Below are 18,486 nucleotides of genomic sequence, written 5' to 3'. Positions count from 1 at the left end.
ACTGGTGGGCCTTTTAGAAATAAAGCTTGGGATTTTCCAAGGAGTTTAAGAGATTGAGAGTCCTCTGATAACCCAGCCGAAATTATTCTTGTACTGCTTATTTATTCGTGCATCTGGACAGCAGTAGGGTTACTACAGCTTTGCATTTACACCGCACCTAACAGCGCTTCACAAACGTGAATTCACTCTCTCTGCATGGCTGGAGGTAGGTACACGTCTCCCCTTTACAGGTGTGAAAAACGGAGAGAGGGCAAGTCCAAAAGAATGTCATAAAGAGACACTAGTTGTGAGCGCCTTGACGGGCGGTGCCCGGTTTGAGACCCCCTATTACCAGCAGGAGAGTGGGGTGGGGGGAGAGAAAACCTTTTGTAGTGGTAAACACCCATTTTTTCATGATTTGTGTGTATAAAAACAAACATCTTCTGTATTTTCCACAGTATGCATCCGATGAAGTGAGCTGTAGCTCAGGAAAGCTTGTGCTCAAATAAATTGGTTAGTCCCTAAGGTGCCACAAGTCCTCCTTTTCTTTTTGCGAAGACAGACTAACACGGCTGTTACTCTGAGACCTTGATTATCATACACATTGTAAGGAGAGTGATCACTTTAGATAAGCTATTACCAACGGGGGGGGGGGGGAGAAAACCTGGATTTGTGCTGGAAATGGCCCAACTTGATTATCATACACATTGTAAGGAGAAAGAAAAGGAGTACTAGAGTGATCACTTTAGATAAGCTATTACCAGCAGGAAAGTGAGGTGGGGGGAGAGAAAACCTTTTGTAGTGGTAAACACCCATTTGTTTATGCTTTGTGTGTATAAAAAGATCTTCTATACTTTCCACAGTATGCATCCGATGAAGTGAGCTGTAGCTCACCAAAGCTTATGCTCAAATAAATTGGTTAGTCTCTAAGGTGCCACAAGTCCTCCTTTTTGGGAATACAGACTAACACGGCTGCTACTCTGAAACCAATAATTAATAAATGATCTTGCTCTAAGTACTTTCTCTCAACGTTCTCGCCCCCATTTCCCGCCGGCAGGGGGCCGCCTACGTGGGGGGGGGGGGGGGGCTCGCCGGGGAGACAGCAGATTAGCAGGGGTCTGTCACATGGGAGCTGCTGCTGCTAAAGGGACTCCACCTGGGATTTGCATTCTTACCGCTAATAGGATCGCTAGAGCTCAGGGCCCTCATCCCTTCAAGCTAAACGTCTCTGGTGCCCACTTTTAAGCAATCTGAATTCAATTAGGCTAATTGGAAAACAAGTAAAGAAGGATTGCATTAACATAGCTTTGCTGCATGAAACTCACAGCTCCGCCCTCTCAGGAGAAATCACTGGTGCAAGGGGCCCAGGTCTCAGAGTGGTCACACACCTGGCTTATTCACCGAAGGGAGAAGTGACACAAGGTTATTTATTCTTTAACACTGCTCCTATTCGGGAAGCACCTTGACGCTTTAACCAAATCGGGCTGACTTGTGCTGGACGCCGAACAGACAGTTAATCTCAGTCTTTCGTACTCCCACGTGTAGTAACCTACAGGGGATAGCTAACCCCTTCAGCGCGCGTGGTTAATGGTGCGTGTGTGTTTCATCTACACTGGGCTCAGTAGCTATAATCAACTCTCCAAGTGGATGGGAACTGAAAATGCGTCTCTCGAGAAATAAAGGTACACGGGACTGCAAGGGAGCCAGCAACAAGTACTAAACTAAGGACGCCAGTTCCCCAGCAAAGTTCAAGTTGTGTTTTCAAAAAGAGCTTTTTAATATGCAAATAATATGAACTATCCAGAGACAGGAAAAACACAATACACTTTCCTATAGCTTTTTATAACAGCAACAGCCTGTGCCCTATGGGAAGGTTCGTATTCCCTGTTTGTTCCTCCAACAGACTGTCTTGTGTAATTTTCTCTCTTAGTTTAGACATTGCTGGCCATCTAGAGAGCCATATTTACCTTTCATAAGAATGGCCATACTGGGTCAGACCAAAGGTCCATCTAGCCCAGTATCCTGTCTTCCCACAGTGACCAAACCTAGGTGCCCCAGAGGGAATGAACAGAACAGGTAATCATCAAGTGATCCATCCCCTGTCGCCCATTCCCAGCTTCTGGCAAAGAGGCCAGGGACAACACCTCTGCCCATCCTGGGTAATGGACCTATCCTCCATTAATTTAACCAGTTATTTTTTGAACCCTGTTATAGTCTTGGCTTTCACAACATCCGCTGGCAAAGGTTAACTGTGCTTTGTGTGAAGAAATACTTCCTTTTGCTTGTTTTAAACCTGCTGTCTATGTTAAACCTGCGTTCGCACTCTGTTGTTTCATAAACCCATATTAGGAAGTATCATAACTTTTTAAAACTGTTTATGTACCGTTTAAATGTGTGGGGGGGGAGGGGTGAAGGCAATGATCATTTGATCTAGACAAATAAAGGAGATGGGAAAGGGAAGCAGGATTCTGTGGGTCAGTGCTTTGTGGTTCTGCTTCCATCCTGCCCTATAAGGGAGAAGTTGGTGCATATTGCTGAGTATTATTGACATGAGATAAATTAAGTCTCTTCTACTCTGGATCATGTGTAGAAGCTGGTATATAAACGCTTCACAGATTCTCTATTTTTGTCTCACACGTTTTTTCATAAAGTACCTGCAACAATAATAGTAATAATACAAAGCACCTTTGCAAGAGGCTAGGGAGCGGGGAGGGGCGGGGACTATCTCACAAAGGCAGGGAATATCCCAGCTACTTGGTTCAGATGATGGATATTTTCAGATCTTACCCTATTCCCCTGTTTGTCATTTCCAAGTCGAAATCGTCTTTGCTAAGCCTCGGCCCATCGTGGGATCAGTTTCTGAGACTTCACACTAGCGTGAGATGCGATTCAGTGGTGTGCAGAGGATTTACCTAGCGGCTAATGCCTTACTATCAAAGGAATACGTCCAATCACTTACCCTTCCTCCTTTTGCTAACCTAAACTCTGCAAGTGTTAGACTTGGTTGGGGGGATAAAGTAAGACAAACTTGTTACACTGTCTGTGCAGCAATCGCTAGTTCTCTCTGAGGGGAGTTGGCAGCTGACCCCCTCACATTATACATCATGCTCTGGTTAGTTAGTCCAAGCCTGTGTGGTAATGGATGCCATATAGACATTCATAATAGATTATGAAACTCTAAGGAAAAAATAAAATAGGGGCCCCTTAGCCGCGAGGAAAGAACCTCGGGTATTTGATGGGACATTATCCTGCTGTGTTAGGTCATAGTGGAGGACCCCTGCCCGCTGTGGTTTGGGAACCTGGACTTGCTTCACTCTCCCTTTGATCCGGCCTGGTGAGACAGGAAAACAGCCCATCCGCAGGACCACAGTCTGTGGCTTTTGCAGGAGGTGCGTTACCCGGCTTCCCTGTCTCCTTTGTGCCCTTATTCCCTGCTCGGGAGCTGACCAGCAGTTTGCAATTTCATCTTCTTGTGCGTTTTGCTGCATCGGGCAGATGGATTCCGTGCCCCGCGGTACTGGAGGGACGGGCGCATTTTGTGCGCGGGTGTGAAGGCCCTAAACATCCAGCGCCAAATGAGAACAAATTAGGGACATTGCACAGTCCATTCATCTTCACTAATAGAGTTCTTGGGAAATACACATGTACATTAAACGAGCACAATGACCCCCGGCTGATTGCTTTGAGTACCCTCCAGTGCCCCCACAATGGTATTGACTGGCTTTTTGTACTGCACACAAAAGCTAGCCTGCCCTTTTCTTGTCCTTTCTCCGTCTCTTCCCTCCTTGCCAATGGCGGCTGAGGTTTGCCTGCTTTCCTCCACTACACGGTAACTCCAGGCTAACCTCACCTGGCGCTATTCGGGAGAGCCGGGCAGCTCTAAACGGAATTATCTTTGGGGAAACAAACAAAACCCTAAGCCCCTTCGCAGCGTGTGGGCAGGAGCGCAGGAAAGCGCTGCCAGGCTCTGTTGGAGGAACAAACACGGAACTTGAACGTGCCCACAGGACACAGGCTGATACTGGCTTGTGTATTTTTCTCTCTCCGTTTCGGCTTTTCTATCCACCCAGAGAGAGAGTCCACGGCTCGGTTTAATATTGAGCATTCATTTTATGTAAACTTCCTCAAGTAGGGGGAGAGACAAGTGCCAAGGAAAAATTAACTAGCTCGCTAACTTCCTCTCCCTCCTGGTGAGCAGAAACTGGACAGGAACAAACTCCTCTCTGACTGTCCTACGTGATGGGCGCACGTTGGCCATGCCACTGGTGTAACTGTTAACTCCGACGCTATCCGAGACAGCAAAGTACTAGGAATGGTTTCCCTGTCCTGGGGGTAGTTCATTTGCAATTTATTCAGTCCCTCTTCTTAGCTGAAGGTCCACTCCGTGGCCCCATGTCTGATCACCCAGTACAGAATCGTTCCATCTCTAGGCATTAGGTGCAGCTGATCACGTCCTCAGTGCGCCGGGTTTATTGCCTCGCCAGGAGCCAGGCACTCCTTCCAGACGTCGGCTAATTCAGAATCTCAGCTTTAACCTCCTCTCATTTATGCTCATCTTGTTTTAGGAATAATGCCAAGATCCGTTTTTAGATTTAGAAATAATGGTAGATCAGTAACTGGTGATCCCACCACATAACCCCTCTTCAGTTGAAGTCAGCTTCTATTTGAAAGCTAATGATGGTTTTTTAAGAAGAAAATTACATTGGCGAAATTTTGGAGAGCAAAACGTCAACAGATCGTCAGAGAAAACGTCTGCCTTTGAATGGATTCTTTATTGTTATGGTTAATGTAATTAACGGTTTCTGGTAAGCTGAGACACACGGTCGAATTTTAACTACCCTGTCGGACTTCGTGAAAGGCTCCAGTGACCCCATTGTCAATTTTATGTCGGTTCTGCCTGGGATCGCCGAGCTCTGAGCGATGAAAAGGGGTCGCTGGTGCTCTGAGTGCTTCGCCTGGAACCTACCCAAGAGTGTCTCTCCAGCACCCCTAACTGTTGCTGAAGAAGTTAGTCTATTGAGTGTGTAGCTGGTACGCAATGCAGAATTGCTGGAGAGCTCTCCCCTGGTGAAGGGAAATGATCTTATCCGTCTCCAGCACCAACACTGACGCCCCGTTCTTCCTGCAAATAATCTCTGCTCACTACCACGAATATAGCCCGTAGGGCACCCCTCGGGCGGGGCGGCGGCGAAAGTCTGCCTACGAAATCTCTTCCCTTCCCTTCCCCAAGCCTGCACTGAGGTCAAGGCACGACGCCAGACCCTGCTTGTTTTACTTACTCCCATAGACCCACTGGCTTCAATGAGACTGGGACGTTAGTGGGACAAACTGGGAGGAGTAAAACGAAGAGGAAGGAGCTGAAGATGTCAGGAAACAGCGCCCCTTTTCGTGACAACCGGAGTGAAGAGAAAACGTTTAAATCAGAAGCTGTGTGAAGCCTGCGGTGGGTCCGTACCCCTTTTCTCCAGGGTCTGAGGCGGTAGTTAATCTCTGACGCCAGTAACGTTTGGATTTTCAATACACTTCGTTCTCCGGAGTAACCATCCCTCTTTTACTGGGAGAAACGCGTCTCTCATACTTGTTTGCCTTTCATTTCCGTTCGCTTCGTTTTTCACGCACCTTTGGAAATCGATCCACAAATCTGCCCTAACACTGAGAGCAAGGACGGATTGTTTTAAAAAAGCGGAATAGAAAAAACAATTAGCCTGTGTATTGCTGAACGAATTTAGGAAAAGGCATTTCCCTCCCAACAAAACAGAGAGCCATTAAGCATTTTACAGAGGCCATTAAACCAGAAATATCCAAATACAGAGCAAACTAAAAAGGGAAATGGGATAACAAGACAACCCAGAACGCAACATAATCAGAGTCTAGCGAGGCGGCCTGATTTCTTTTTAATAAATTCGATTTAAAAAGTAAAAAAAAAAAATATGTTTTTTGAAAGCATTCTTCCCAAACTCAGGATTCCGCTAAGGCCGGCGGAGTTGTTTGAAGCACTATGATAGCAACACAGTAGGTTAGATTTCGAGGAACACAACATAGGTCACTACATCTGATTAGGTCAGGAGCTGCATTTTCCCCTGGGTTGTGTGATTGGCTTTGGTCAGTTGAATCCACTTTTTAAAAGACCAAGTGGTTTTCTAATCGGGCCTTCCCCCACCTTCGGGGCTGACGATGCAAACCCGGCCCAGCGCCAAGAGGATTTCAGAGTCAGGAGTAACTGTGGAATAATTGTTCCTCCTCTGGCAAGCCTCAGGCTAATTCCAGCTTCGGAAGCTCTGGCCCCGCGAAGCTGGGCCTGAATGCGTAGGGCGGCCCCTGCTCCCTGGCTGCGCGGGCAGGAGTCGATCGCCCCATTCACTCAGGTGGACACAGCGTCCGCTGGAAGACAAAGCCGCCGGGCTGATGCTAATCGTGGCAGTGGCTGAGAGGAGCCCGCAGCGGGCGCAGCTGACCACTGCCCGCGGAAGGGCGCTTTAAAACTCTCCGGCGAGCCCTGCCCGAGCCATTGGGCGAGGAGAGGTCACCGGGCGCCCAGCCGCGGCGCTTCAAGGACAAGCAGCCAGGCCCCTAGAAGGCGGCCACGGGCTCTGACACCCACCCAGCTTAAGGACTCAGAGCGTGCGCAGGGGCTGGCTTGCAGCCTGTCCGGGCTCTGACATCAGGGGATCGGGGGGCGGCTCCCCCCCCCCCAGCCCGGAGCTCCGCGGGGCTTCGCCTTGGAGTCAGCCCAGCCCAGCCCAGCTCGGAGGGGCAGCGGGTGAGCGCCGAGGAGGAGGGACGAGCCGGGGCAGCGGGTCTCCATGCACCTGCCCGGCTCCCCTCTGAGCATGGCGGACGGGAGCTTCTCTCTCTCGGCCCACCTGGGCAGGAGCCCCGGCGGCGCCCCGTCCCGGCTGCACAGCATCGAGGCCATCCTGGGCTTTTCCAAGGAGGACGGGCTGCTAGGCGCCTTCCAGCCCGTGGGCAGCCCGCGGGCCCTGAAGGAGGCGGACAAGCGGAGCCCCCGGCCCTGCTTCCCCAAAATGCCCGGGGAGCCGCCGGAGGAGCAGGAGAGCGGGGCCGAGGAGTACGAAGGTGAGCCGGGGGCTGGGCGGGGGGCACCCGGCTAGGGCGGACTCAGCCCCCTTCGGGGAGCGGGCGGGGGGGCCCGGGCCTCTTTCCCCGGGGAGCAGGGCACGTGCGCCCTGGGCCGCGGCCTGGCAGGGCAGCCCGCGAGCTCTGCCCCGCCCGGGAGCCGCCTGATGGTCTCTTCCCCCCGTTGCCCCAGAGCCCGGCTGCCTCCAGCACCCGCCGGAGCGGCTCAGCCCGCCGCTGCCGGACGCCAAGCTCGCGGACGAGGAGCAGCCCAAGAAGAAGCACCGGCGCAACCGCACCACCTTCACCACCTACCAGCTGCACGAGCTGGAGCGGGCCTTCGAGAAGTCGCACTACCCGGACGTGTACAGCCGCGAGGAGCTGGCCGTCAAGGTCAACCTGCCCGAAGTGCGCGTGCAGGTAAGCGAGCCCCGCTGCCCGCCTCGCGGGGCCAGGCCGGAGCGACCCGGGGGTGCTAAGCCGCTGGCCCCGGGCGAGCGCTCCCGAGCGCCGCCTTACCTGGCACGCCCAGGAGTCGTGCGGGAAGGGATTTTATTCATCACGCCTTTCGCAGCGGAGATTGCGAGCTGCCTGCGTTTGTTCCCAGGAGGAACATTCCCCGCTCGCTGCGCAGCCCGCAATTTACCTTAGTTCCCACCGCGCGGCGTTTGGGTGGTAAACTGTTTTGCTTTAATTATGGCCCAATTATCTTTAATCCCCGGGTCATTAAAATGTTTGAAAAGCCGTCAATATTTACTAGTCATCTGTGAAAAATCTGGGAGCGATTCCAAGCGGTGTGGGGGTTTTAAAACTGCCTGCAAGGGAAATTGGTGCTTATTTCATCACAACGACTAGTGGTGTAATGAGACCAGATTTGGGTGGATGGGGAATTACTTGGTTTGGGAGGGTGCCTCTAAGCGTGCCTCTAGGCGTTTTCTTTTAAAAAGATCAAGCTTGATTTCGGCTGGGGAGCTGGGATCCCGCTTTAACGGGTTTTAGCGGACACTCTAGCTGCGGGATCTCCGGAGCCTAGCTCGCAATGAGAGCTCACCGCTTTGCTTTCGGGGCGTCTCGTGGGGCTGATCCAAACCCGCACTGAAGTCAGTGAAAGGCTCCGATTAACTTCAGTGGGCTTTGGATCCGGCCCGAACTCATTGCGTTTAACCAGGGCTGTTTCCCATCAGTCCGGACAGTGCATGAAATATTTCTGTGTCGTGATTACCAGTGCCTCTTGGAGAAGTTATTCGGGATAACTCCAAGCACCGAGCAAAGCTATGGGTGATGACTATTTCCTGCATTAAGGCCAGAGTATTCCAATAAAGCCACACCAAAGGCTAGGAAAGTTATCCCAAGAGAACTCCAGAAATAGCTAGAATTTTCCACCACAACTAGAGAAAGTGAGAAGAAATGATAGATTTGTGCGTGTGTTTTCTATCCCAGACACTTTCCTTGTCTTGCTTTCTTCTGCCATGCCTGTCTCCTTAAAGGAGTCTTCAGATCTATTCTTCTGGCTTCAGAAAGTTTCTCCCCAACCCAGAAACCAGCCAATTTCCCTCCAAAAATATATGGTGACTCTCCGCATAAAAAGCAACTCTGCCTCCTTTGCATCGCAGATAACCCGCATCTTTTCTCGCTTTTTTTTTTTTTGCTTTCGGATGAAATTCAATCCCACCCGTATCCCGCAAGCGATTTTGAAAAGACTTCGGTTTAAAAGAAACGATTTCAACCCAAGGAATCGCTTTTCACCCCCCAGGCCGCGCTGGAACTAGTTCAAGATTCCAGCGTTTTTGTTGGCCGCTGTCTCAGCTTGCCGCAGAGCTGGGGTATTCTCCGAGAAGCAAAGAAGCACAATGGGTAGACGGATTGTTGTTACCCCATGATTTTATGATTTGCTCTTTGCATTGGAGTTACAGGAGGAAAATTAGAATCTCCTTTTCGGTGCTAATCCCCAAACTGTGTTTTTAGGTGTGGTTCCAGAACCGGAGAGCCAAATGGAGAAGGCAAGAGAAACTGGAAGTCACTTCAATGAAGTTGCAGGACTCCCCTATACTCTCCTTCAGCCGATCCCCCCAGCCCTCCGCCATGGGCACAATCAGCAGCAATTTACCGCTGGAGTCTTGGCTCACCCCACCGATGGCTAACAGCACCCCCCTGCAGACTCTACCCGGCTTCGTGGCTTCCCCACAAAGCCTCCCCAGCAGCTACACCCCTCCACCTTTCCTGAATTCGCCGCCACCCATCAGCCACACCTTGCAACCCCTGGGGACAATGGGGCCTCCTCCGCCCTACCAGTGCGGGACCAATTTTGTGGACAAATTCACTTTGGAAGAGACCGATCCTAGGAACACCAGCATAGCTGCGTTACGGCTCAAAGCAAAGGAGCATATTCAGTCCATGGGGAAACCGTGGCAGACAATCTGAAGGGACACACAGACATCCACCTCCCCAGAACAACAGAGGATCCTACCAGCATGGCTGGTAGCTTTCGACAAAGATCCCCCCAGGAAAATAAGTCACCGATCATAGATCTTTCCTCTGCAGTAGGCATGTAATTGAGAGGAAGGAACAGTCTCCTGGCACAAGCTGCTCACATCCCAGATGGAGCTAAGCACTAAAGAAATGCGTTTCCTAGATACCAGTAGCCTCCCGCCCCTGACGTTGCTTTGTTTGTATTTTTTTGTGTCCCTTTTGTATCCCTGTGCAGATTAGGGTTTGATTCTAGTTTCAAGAGCTAATAATTTGATATTACTTGTTGACTGGACATTTGGTTATATTAAAAACTACAGTAGGGGCAGAGAAATGTGTAGTCTTAGGGGGTTTTGTAACATTAAAGAAGGACGATTTTAAGACCATGCATTGTACTTGTTGATTCCGAATGGATCTCGACTAAATATGATCAGTAGCTAGTGTGTCTTCTGTTTCTTTTTCATGTTTTAGTACACAGTTAAATGCATGGTCTCATTAAATCACGGGTCGGGAAGGGGGCAATCTCCGGGTCCCGGCGTGGAGAACCACTGTGTTAGACTATTATTGTTCTCCACAGTTAGGAAAATACAGAGTAATACAGAGTAAGGGGGTAGCACACAACGAGGTGTGTTCCCGATCCATTTCCAGTGCAGAGTGATCCGTGCGTCGCTGCCACTCAGACAAAGTCAATATACAGGTATTTGTGTGACAACCACCCAGGTTAAAACAGCTGTAAGTAATAGACAAGGCGCCTCTCTTTAAATTCTCATTACCTTCCCCCCCACCACCACCCCCATTTCTCTGTTTCAGTCAAAATGTCATTTTGCAAAATGTTTTGGCCTTGTATTTAATGAAATGACACGAGCTTGGGGGTGGGGGTGGGGGTGGGGGTGGGGGGGGTACGGAGGCCTGCAGGTTGTACCGCACACGTTTGGAGGGCTGTGAATATAATCTTTTCACCCCCTCAAATCCGCTGTAGCCGCATGTTCCTGCCATTCACCTGCAGCTCTCTCCCGCTGTTCCCTGTGACTAAAAAGTCACTGCGGTGTGGAGCCGGGACTGGAAAGATCAAAAGAGCAACCAGAGCTTTTTAGAGCGGGCTGGATTTCATTGGTGTTGCAGAGGAAGGGATAAAGAGTAAATTGTTCCTATCCAGTTGTCACTTTTCCCGAGGCTGGCCACCTTTCCCCAGCTGAACTCCTCCTGCCTGTCCCGAGTCTGACTCTGCGGCCACCTAGGCGGTGCAAATCAGAAGTAATTAAAAAAAAAAAACCCACCCTTGTCAGGGCTCCCTCCTGCAAGTGGCTGAGCATGCTGGTCACAGCCCAGCAAAGCCCAGTATGTAAATACCTGCTTCATGTTAAGTGTAGGAGTAGCCCCAGTAACTACTACTCAGGTGCTTAAAGTTAGACAGGGGAGTAAGCGTTTTGCTGGCTGAGGGGCAGAGTGCTCAGCACCCATCTGCCCCCGGCCCTAACTGAGGGCTTGTTTGCTTTTGACACCAGTGTACCTACTTCCATGTTGCTGTATCAAAATCAACTGCCGGTGCAAAGATCCTGCGCTGGTGTAAAACGTGACTTGTGCCAGCCGTGGAGCTACACAGATGCAAAAAACCCAGCGCCCAGGGAGGCTGAGACGGCACTCAATCAGGCTCAGCAAGGTCCAGGGACCTCAAGCCGGAAGGATCCTTTCCTAGTCTACCCCAGAAGTACGAGTCCTTACGACATTCAGAAGAGCTATCGCGCTGTGAAGCGGGCGCTTCGTTTTCCTATAACAGGGGAAGGGAATTTGGGGCTCAAAGGGGGGCATTCTAGTGAATATTGAGTGAAGAAATATCACACGCTTCCTTCCCTTCCTGGTGCAATCAGAAAAATCCCACCCACGCCCTCGGGAGCCCGCTGCCTACCGACTCAATAGCAGGATCCAGTACGAAAGGAGAGCTCTCCCTTGAACAGAGATATCTCGCGATAAGGATATAAAACTTTGAGACAAGAATGCAGAGGGCGATTCACACGGCCAGTGTAACTCCTTTAGCTAGGCTGGCACGCCTAAAACAAAGGTTAGCTCTGAACTTTCCGGTCGAGAAGTACCCAGTTGTCCTGCACAATATCGTAGTGAAATAAGGAAGTCTAAGCTGAGCAATGAATTCTGCATTAAAACCTTTTTCTTAAATCCGGAGCATGGCAGGTGTCTGCACAGCTGGGTCACTGGAACCTCACATTAAAATAAAAACCAAACAAAAGCACGGAAATAAATTTAACCCCCCTCTGCTGCCCATCTATCTATTTTTGCTAAAATTCTTCCAGTTTTACTTGGCTGGTTTAGATGTTAAAGCACCTCCCTGTTTTAACTTCTCCGGTGTAGTTTGCACTCAGGGTGACGGAATGAAGTTATTTCTTGAAGTTAAAAGTGTCGTATTGTTGCCATTTTGAAAAGGCACGACAAATATTGGTATACTGTCACCCACACCCTTCCTCACCCCACCCCACCCCCTTGTAGAAGTCCTTCCTTGGGGCCTGATCCAAAGCCCTTGAAATCAATGGAAAGTTTCTCGTTGGCTTCAAGGAGTTTTGGATCAGGCCCTGTCCATGTGATTCACTCTCGGAAAACCAGCTCTATTGCAGTGCGGGGGTGGAAGTGTCCTCACGGCTGTCTCTTCTGTACGAGGGGCCAGAACTCCCCCCAGGGTCTCTCACACCCTGATCGGGCGGCCTGGTCCTGCCGTCGGAGCAGGGGACCGGGAGCCAGGAACCCCCACGTGCTGGCCCCAGCTGACTCATACACTCTCTGTGACTTTGGGCAACTCGACTAACTTCTCGGCGACTCAGGCGCCCCATCATTAAATGGGGCTAACACTTGTTCACCCACCTCACAGAGGTGGGTTGAGGCTTAATGAGTAACTAATTCGTCTGTAAATATTATGATACTGTGATGCACCCATGGGGTGAATAACTGATGTCAGCTTCTCCTCCGGGAACCGCTCCGCCTTTACCCGGGACAACCTTCCAAAATGCCCCGGAAAACAGAAAAAGGGAACTGAAGGCTGACCGTATTTGGCTAGCAAGTCCGTTAGGCGCTGGGAGAGTTGCCGCTTGCCCGTGAGCTCCGGGAGCTTGTGGCTGACACAGGGAGCTGGCCGGCTGGGCGCGGGCAAGGTACCGGGAGAAGCCATAGCCCCTGCCATTGCAACAGGTGGGAAGGGCTGGTGACGCGCACAGCTCTCTGGAGGGGCAGGGGCAGAGATGCAAATGTGACTATTGGAAATCAGCTTCACACTGGCTCCCACCCTGCAGTCTTTACACAGGTAACCCCCCGCCCCCCATAACCTTCATAGGGGATTTAGGGTCAGTGCCCCTGTCTTGCACAGAGCTGACTCGCCTGAAATTTCTGCGAGGAAGTGACTTTCCTCTCGCTTCTTTATTACTTGTCCGTTGGGTTTGTTTAACATCATCAGGCACCAATCCGCAAAGCCCCCACTAGCGCGTGGGAACTGCGAGATAATCATTACCCCCCGCCCCGCATATGGCAGGAGATCGCTAACTAAACTGTCAGGCCAGGGGATGAACCCAGTTTGTTCCGGTGCAAGCCAAAAAGTGAGTTCCCCGGACAGCAACCGGAGTTCCCAGGAGATGCTGTCCTCATCCACGGGGCTAAGATTGCTCCTTCGAGCAAAAGCTCCGTGCCGGGTAATGTTAAGCTGGGGCTCTTTGGAAATAAAGTCCCAAATCTCTCTCTCGCGCACGCGCACTTTCCTAAACCCCCCCCCCCCCCCCGCCGCAGGCAGCCCGGGGCGAGCTGGCAGATTGCGGGGAGCAGCCCCCCGGACGTGTCCGGTCCCAAGGCTGCTGCCCGGGGGAAGCTGCAGGCTCCACGTGAGGGAATCAGCGGCAATTAAAATTACACATCTGCACCGAGCCCCTCGCCATTGTCCGAGCTGCAGGAATTAAAACCACAGCGTTTTTATTTCCCATTATCTCTGTTACCACATTTCCTGGGGCTGAGAACCTTTTAAAGAAAACACCCCTTCTTTTGGCTGGGCACAGGGTGCTTTACACACTCTGGAAATTGTGGCAATTAACGTTTCTCATTAGGGGAAGGAGAAGGACTCACAAGCCCGCTCATTGTGTCCTGGGGACGGGTCAATGAAGACGGGGAGCCCTCCTCTTTCAACATTTCCCACTCATTGTGGCCAGACAAAGGCTGGCTCCTAATTATATTTTCACAATCTGTGCGTATCTTTAAGGGTCCTGTCAGAAACAAGCACGTCAGCTTTGTTCAGCTTCACTTCAGGGAGCTTTTTAACCTTAGACAGCAGTTTCTAAACAGCCCTTCCCAGCAACGTGGCCCATTTGCAGACTTGAGAGCTGCTTTTGGAAAATCATAATGGAAATTGCTGTATTTTGAAAACAGCCTCCTCTCCTTCCACCCCCCTCCCTTTTCCTTCTCCAGAGTAGAAGGACATAAACTGCTTTGGGGACTTGAAAACCAACAGGCAGATCGTAGGGGCACTCCCCCAAATCATCTCTGATCACTTTGAGGACTTCACCTTCCAGCAAAACATACATCCATTTCCCCTGCCGCTCCCCACCTACTCTGGATTCAACATATTATTAAATATTGGGCCTAATCTTAGCACTGACTTCAAGAAGCTATGGATCAGACCCATTATGTACTAATTCCACTCTCAGTCACGCTGGTGTAAAGCTGGAGTAACTCCATTAATGTCAATAGCATGACACCATCTTCACAGAGGTGTAACTCAGGGCGGTTTGCCCCCTGGCCTTCAGTAATAATAGCACTTCATCATCTTTCATGACCAAGCAAAGTAGTTTGTAAGTTTCTCATAAACCCAGGTGAATAAAACACTGGCTATAGATTGCCAAGGAAAGCTGTTTATAGCTTCAGCTGTGCATGTTTAAGGCCTGATGCTACAAATTCATAGTTACTTTTACACAAGCAGAGATTTTTTTCCCCTCTGCGGTAGGGGAACATCTATTTTTCCCTTTGGCTGGCATGAATACACATATTAGTATATATGTAATATCCTGTTCATTAGCCATGCTCTGAGACCTTTTCATCAGTTTGCAAAGTGCCCAGCATTATTTAGGCTCTAACAATAAAGGACAAAACAATGACAACAATACTAATGAATAGCTACTGCCTCAGTGGTAATTGTCATCGTCTGGCAACAATTCAACAAAGGGTCTGATCTTGAAAACACTTAGACACCTGAGTAACTGTTTGCATTAGGCCCTAATTTCATTGTTGCCTGATTACTGCTATGTCTGTTCTTTCTAATGATTAATAAGTAACTTGCTGAAATTTCAATAATAATGACAAACATCAATCTATAGATAGATAAATATATACATACATACCATTTTTTAAAAAATCTAGCTCTATGAAGTCCTGCTCCAAAGGCTTCATGTATTGAAGTCAATGGAAAGACTGCTAAGGACTTTAATGGGCTTTGGATCAGGACCTTAATAAGTGTACACACACACCCCTAACATATAATATATACATATAATGTAACAAATAGTTGTAAAATTATACATTTATGTGTGTGAGAGGGAGAGAGAGCATACATTTGTGTAGACAGATAGTGTATGTGACTCTAGCAGACCAGGCCCCAGCTCATGCTACAGTCCCCCTGTCTCCACTGATGAATACAGAGCTGGAACCAGTCTGGCTCACCTGTGGGTTAGTATTGTTAAAATAGGTAGAATTCTAAGACTCTGTTTAATGTTTAGATTTGATGGAATGCTTACCAATTCCTGCCTGCATTAATCTCACTTATAGTATCTGTATCCTGTATTATAAGATAATATTGAAGTGTTTGCATTATAAGCCTCTGTAACTGTGGCAATGTCTACACTACAGACCTTAGAGTGGCACAGCTGTACCACGGCAGCTGCGCCACTGTAAGGTCTCCTGTGTAACTGCTCTATGCTGGTGGGAGAGAACGCTCCTGCCGGCATAATTAAACCACCCACAATGAGCGGCAGTAGCTATGCTGGCAAGAGAGCGTCTCCCACCGACATAGCGCTGTCCACACTGGCGCTTTTGTCAGTGAAACTTATGTCGGTCAGGTTTTTTTTCCCACCACACCCCTGACCGACAAAAATTTTGCCAACAAAAGTGCTAGTGTAGATGAAGTCTGTATAAATCATCAGACAGGTGAGAGACATTAAATAGTGTGACATACTGGTCTCCAACACAAGGTGTTATTTCCTGCCTTACAAGGAAGGCCCATAGGCACCAGACGGACTAGAGTGAAACTTTAACGAGGACAAAACACTTTGCTGTTTACTCTCCCTGTCCCCCATGAAGATGAGTCTTGCAAGTAAATTCCTCCCATCAGCTCAGTTTGCAGTTCAAAGCAGAAGGGTGGAGATGGGAATAAAAACCCATAGCAAGAAGGAATAATATCTTTATGTTGCTTGGATTTTGGAGTTGTGGGTGGGGGAAGGATTATTAGGTACAGTAGAACCTCAGAGTTACAAACACCGCAGGAATGGAGGTTGTTCGTAACTCTGAAATATTCGTAACTCTGAAATGTTCGTAACGCTGAACAAAATGTTATGGTTGTTCTTTCAAAAGTTTACAACTGAACGTTGACTTAATACAGCTTTGAACATGCTGATTTTAACTATCTTAATTTAAATGAAACAAGCTCAGAAACAGTTTCCTTACCTTGTCAAATCTTTTTTTTTAAACATTCCCTTTATTTCTAGTAGTTTATGTTTAACACAGTACTGTACTATATTTGCGTTTGTGTGTGTGTGTGCCTGCTGCTGCTGCCTGACTGCATACTTGTGGTTCCAAATGAGGTGTGTGGTTGACCAGTCAGTTCGTACCTCTGGGGTTTGTTACTCTAAGGTTCTACTGTATAAGCAAAAGATCATCAGTGCTTGGCCTGAGTTAGCCCTAAAGGCTCATATAGAACTTGCTTATTATAGAAGGTTCTATTACTTTTTGAAACTTAAGATGGTAACTCATTTGTTTGTTAACCTTGTAAATAACTCTCTTGCTTCCTTTTCGTATATAATAAATCTGCATATAGTTTATTATAGGATTGGCTGCAAGCCAATACAAGTCTTTGGTGTGAGATCTAAAGTGCAATTGACCTGAGGTAAGTGACTTGTCCTTTGGGACTGGGAGTAATCTGAATATTGCTGTGATCCTTGGTGTAAAGAACCATCTATCACAAAAGTAGGTTACCTGGATGACAAGACAGATTGGAGTACCCAAGGGGACTGTCTGTGACTCCATGCTCAAGCTGTTAGAGTGCCTGAGATGTTTACACTTGATCATTGGTTGGTGAAAGCTCAGTATAGATCTCACAGCCAGTTTGGGCTTTGTGCACTGGTTCTTAACCGGCTGCCCTGAGGTTGGTACTCATGCTCTTGAGCCACAGCTGGACAGCTTGATTGTATGCAATCATGTCCTTAAATAGTCCATAACTGCACACTGTCTATCTACACACACATTCTCTCTCTCCATCTCTCTCTCTCTCTCAAGCACAACTTTACAAATATTTGTAAAATGTTTTATATATGACTGTGTGTATGTGTGTAGATAGTGGGCAATCATGTCCTTATAAGAAAACAATATGTTCCTCTATTGCTGAAAATAATGAAGATAAGCAGGCAAATAACCTCATTTAGGAAAAAAGACTTAGTGAAAGTGAAGTGACAGCTCTAGGCACATTGCAGATGTACACATCCATACATTTTTGTACCATGGGTAGTTTTTTTGTGTCCATAATGTTTCTCTCAAATTGTTCTGTTCCATTGTAAGAGCCCACTTGTTCAGTTTGTTGTAAATATCTTCTCCTCCTTAATTGGGTACTGAGTCTAATAATCCTGCCTCAGCTTGTTAACTGTACAATAGCAGTCAGAGTTAATGACCCATTAGTGATTAATTCCTTAACCAGCATCTAATTGCTCACTGTAAAACCTTTTCTTAAAACTGGATTAAATCATCTAGATCCTTAACCACTTCTTTCCTATAACATTGCTAAGGCTCTTAGCCTGGCCCTTCCTGAACTACCGATTTCCTGTTTTACTTAAACTGTTTTAGAAGGATAGTAATTTGAATGTTTGTTTCTAACTTCCTTGCGAGCCCTCAAGTTCTAAAGGACTAAAAAGGCTGTGGAAGGGGGGAAAATGAAAAGATATAAATCTCCTTTAAGTTGATCATGTTGCTCCCTTTCTTTCCCTTCAGAATTTTGGAGCCACATCTTGCAAAGCCATGAGTTAGGGCCACATCTTGCAAAGCCCTTAGTCAAGTGAATAGCACAATTGCACTCAGTGGGCCCCATTCTGCATACAGAGCTCTGTGACAGTGATGGAACTACTTGGGTGAGTCAGGGTTACTCGCAAAGGTCTGGGGGCTCTGGCCATTGAAGTTGTAAATAATTAGTGAGGTTTTCTATGGCAGTGGCTCTCAACCAGGGGTACACGTACCCCTGGGAATATGCAGAGGTCTTCCAGGGGGTTCCTGGAACTCATCTAGATATTTGCCTTGTTTTACAACAGGCTACAGAAAAAGCACTAGTGAAGTCAGTACAAACTAAAAATTCATACAGACAATGACTTGTTTATACTGCTCTATATACTATACACTGAAATGTAAGTACAATATTTACATTTCAATTGATTTACTTTATAATGACATGGTAAAAATGAGAAAGTCAGCAATTTTTCAGTAATAGTGTGCTGTGACACTTTTATATTTTTATGTCTGATTTTGTAAGCAAGTAGTTTTCAAGTGAGGTGAAATCTGGGGGGACACAAGAGAAATCAGACTCCTGAAAGGGGTACAGTAGTCTTGAAAGGTTGAGAGCCACAGTTCTATGGAATAGATTCAGCCTTTGCTCGATGCCCTGAGCATAGGTCAGTTAATAGCTGCCCTTCCCCAGGGAGAACCTGTGAGGAACCGTGATCCTACTCTTTCCTT

At 48.2% G+C, this 18,486-nt stretch overlaps 1 protein-coding gene across 1 annotated transcript; it reads left to right on the top strand.

Moving 5' to 3' along the window:
• Window positions 1-6,687: 6,687 nt before the first annotated feature.
• RAX (retina and anterior neural fold homeobox) lies at window positions 6,688-9,864 on the top strand. The gene is made up of 3 exons (XM_074953906.1): window positions 6,688-7,056; window positions 7,250-7,476; window positions 9,022-9,864. Exons 1-3 carry the CDS (start codon window positions 6,783-6,785, stop codon window positions 9,475-9,477), a joined length of 957 nt encoding a protein of 318 aa, XP_074810007.1. The 5' UTR covers window positions 6,688-6,782; the 3' UTR covers window positions 9,478-9,864.
• Window positions 9,865-18,486: the final 8,622 nt, after the last annotated feature.

The sequence above is a fragment of the Natator depressus genome, chromosome 5 (assembly GCF_965152275.1).
Source record: "Natator depressus isolate rNatDep1 chromosome 5, rNatDep2.hap1, whole genome shotgun sequence".
NCBI classification, from domain to species: domain Eukaryota; kingdom Metazoa; phylum Chordata; order Testudines; family Cheloniidae; genus Natator; species Natator depressus.
This window is presented reverse-complemented; position numbering and strand designations above follow the sequence as displayed.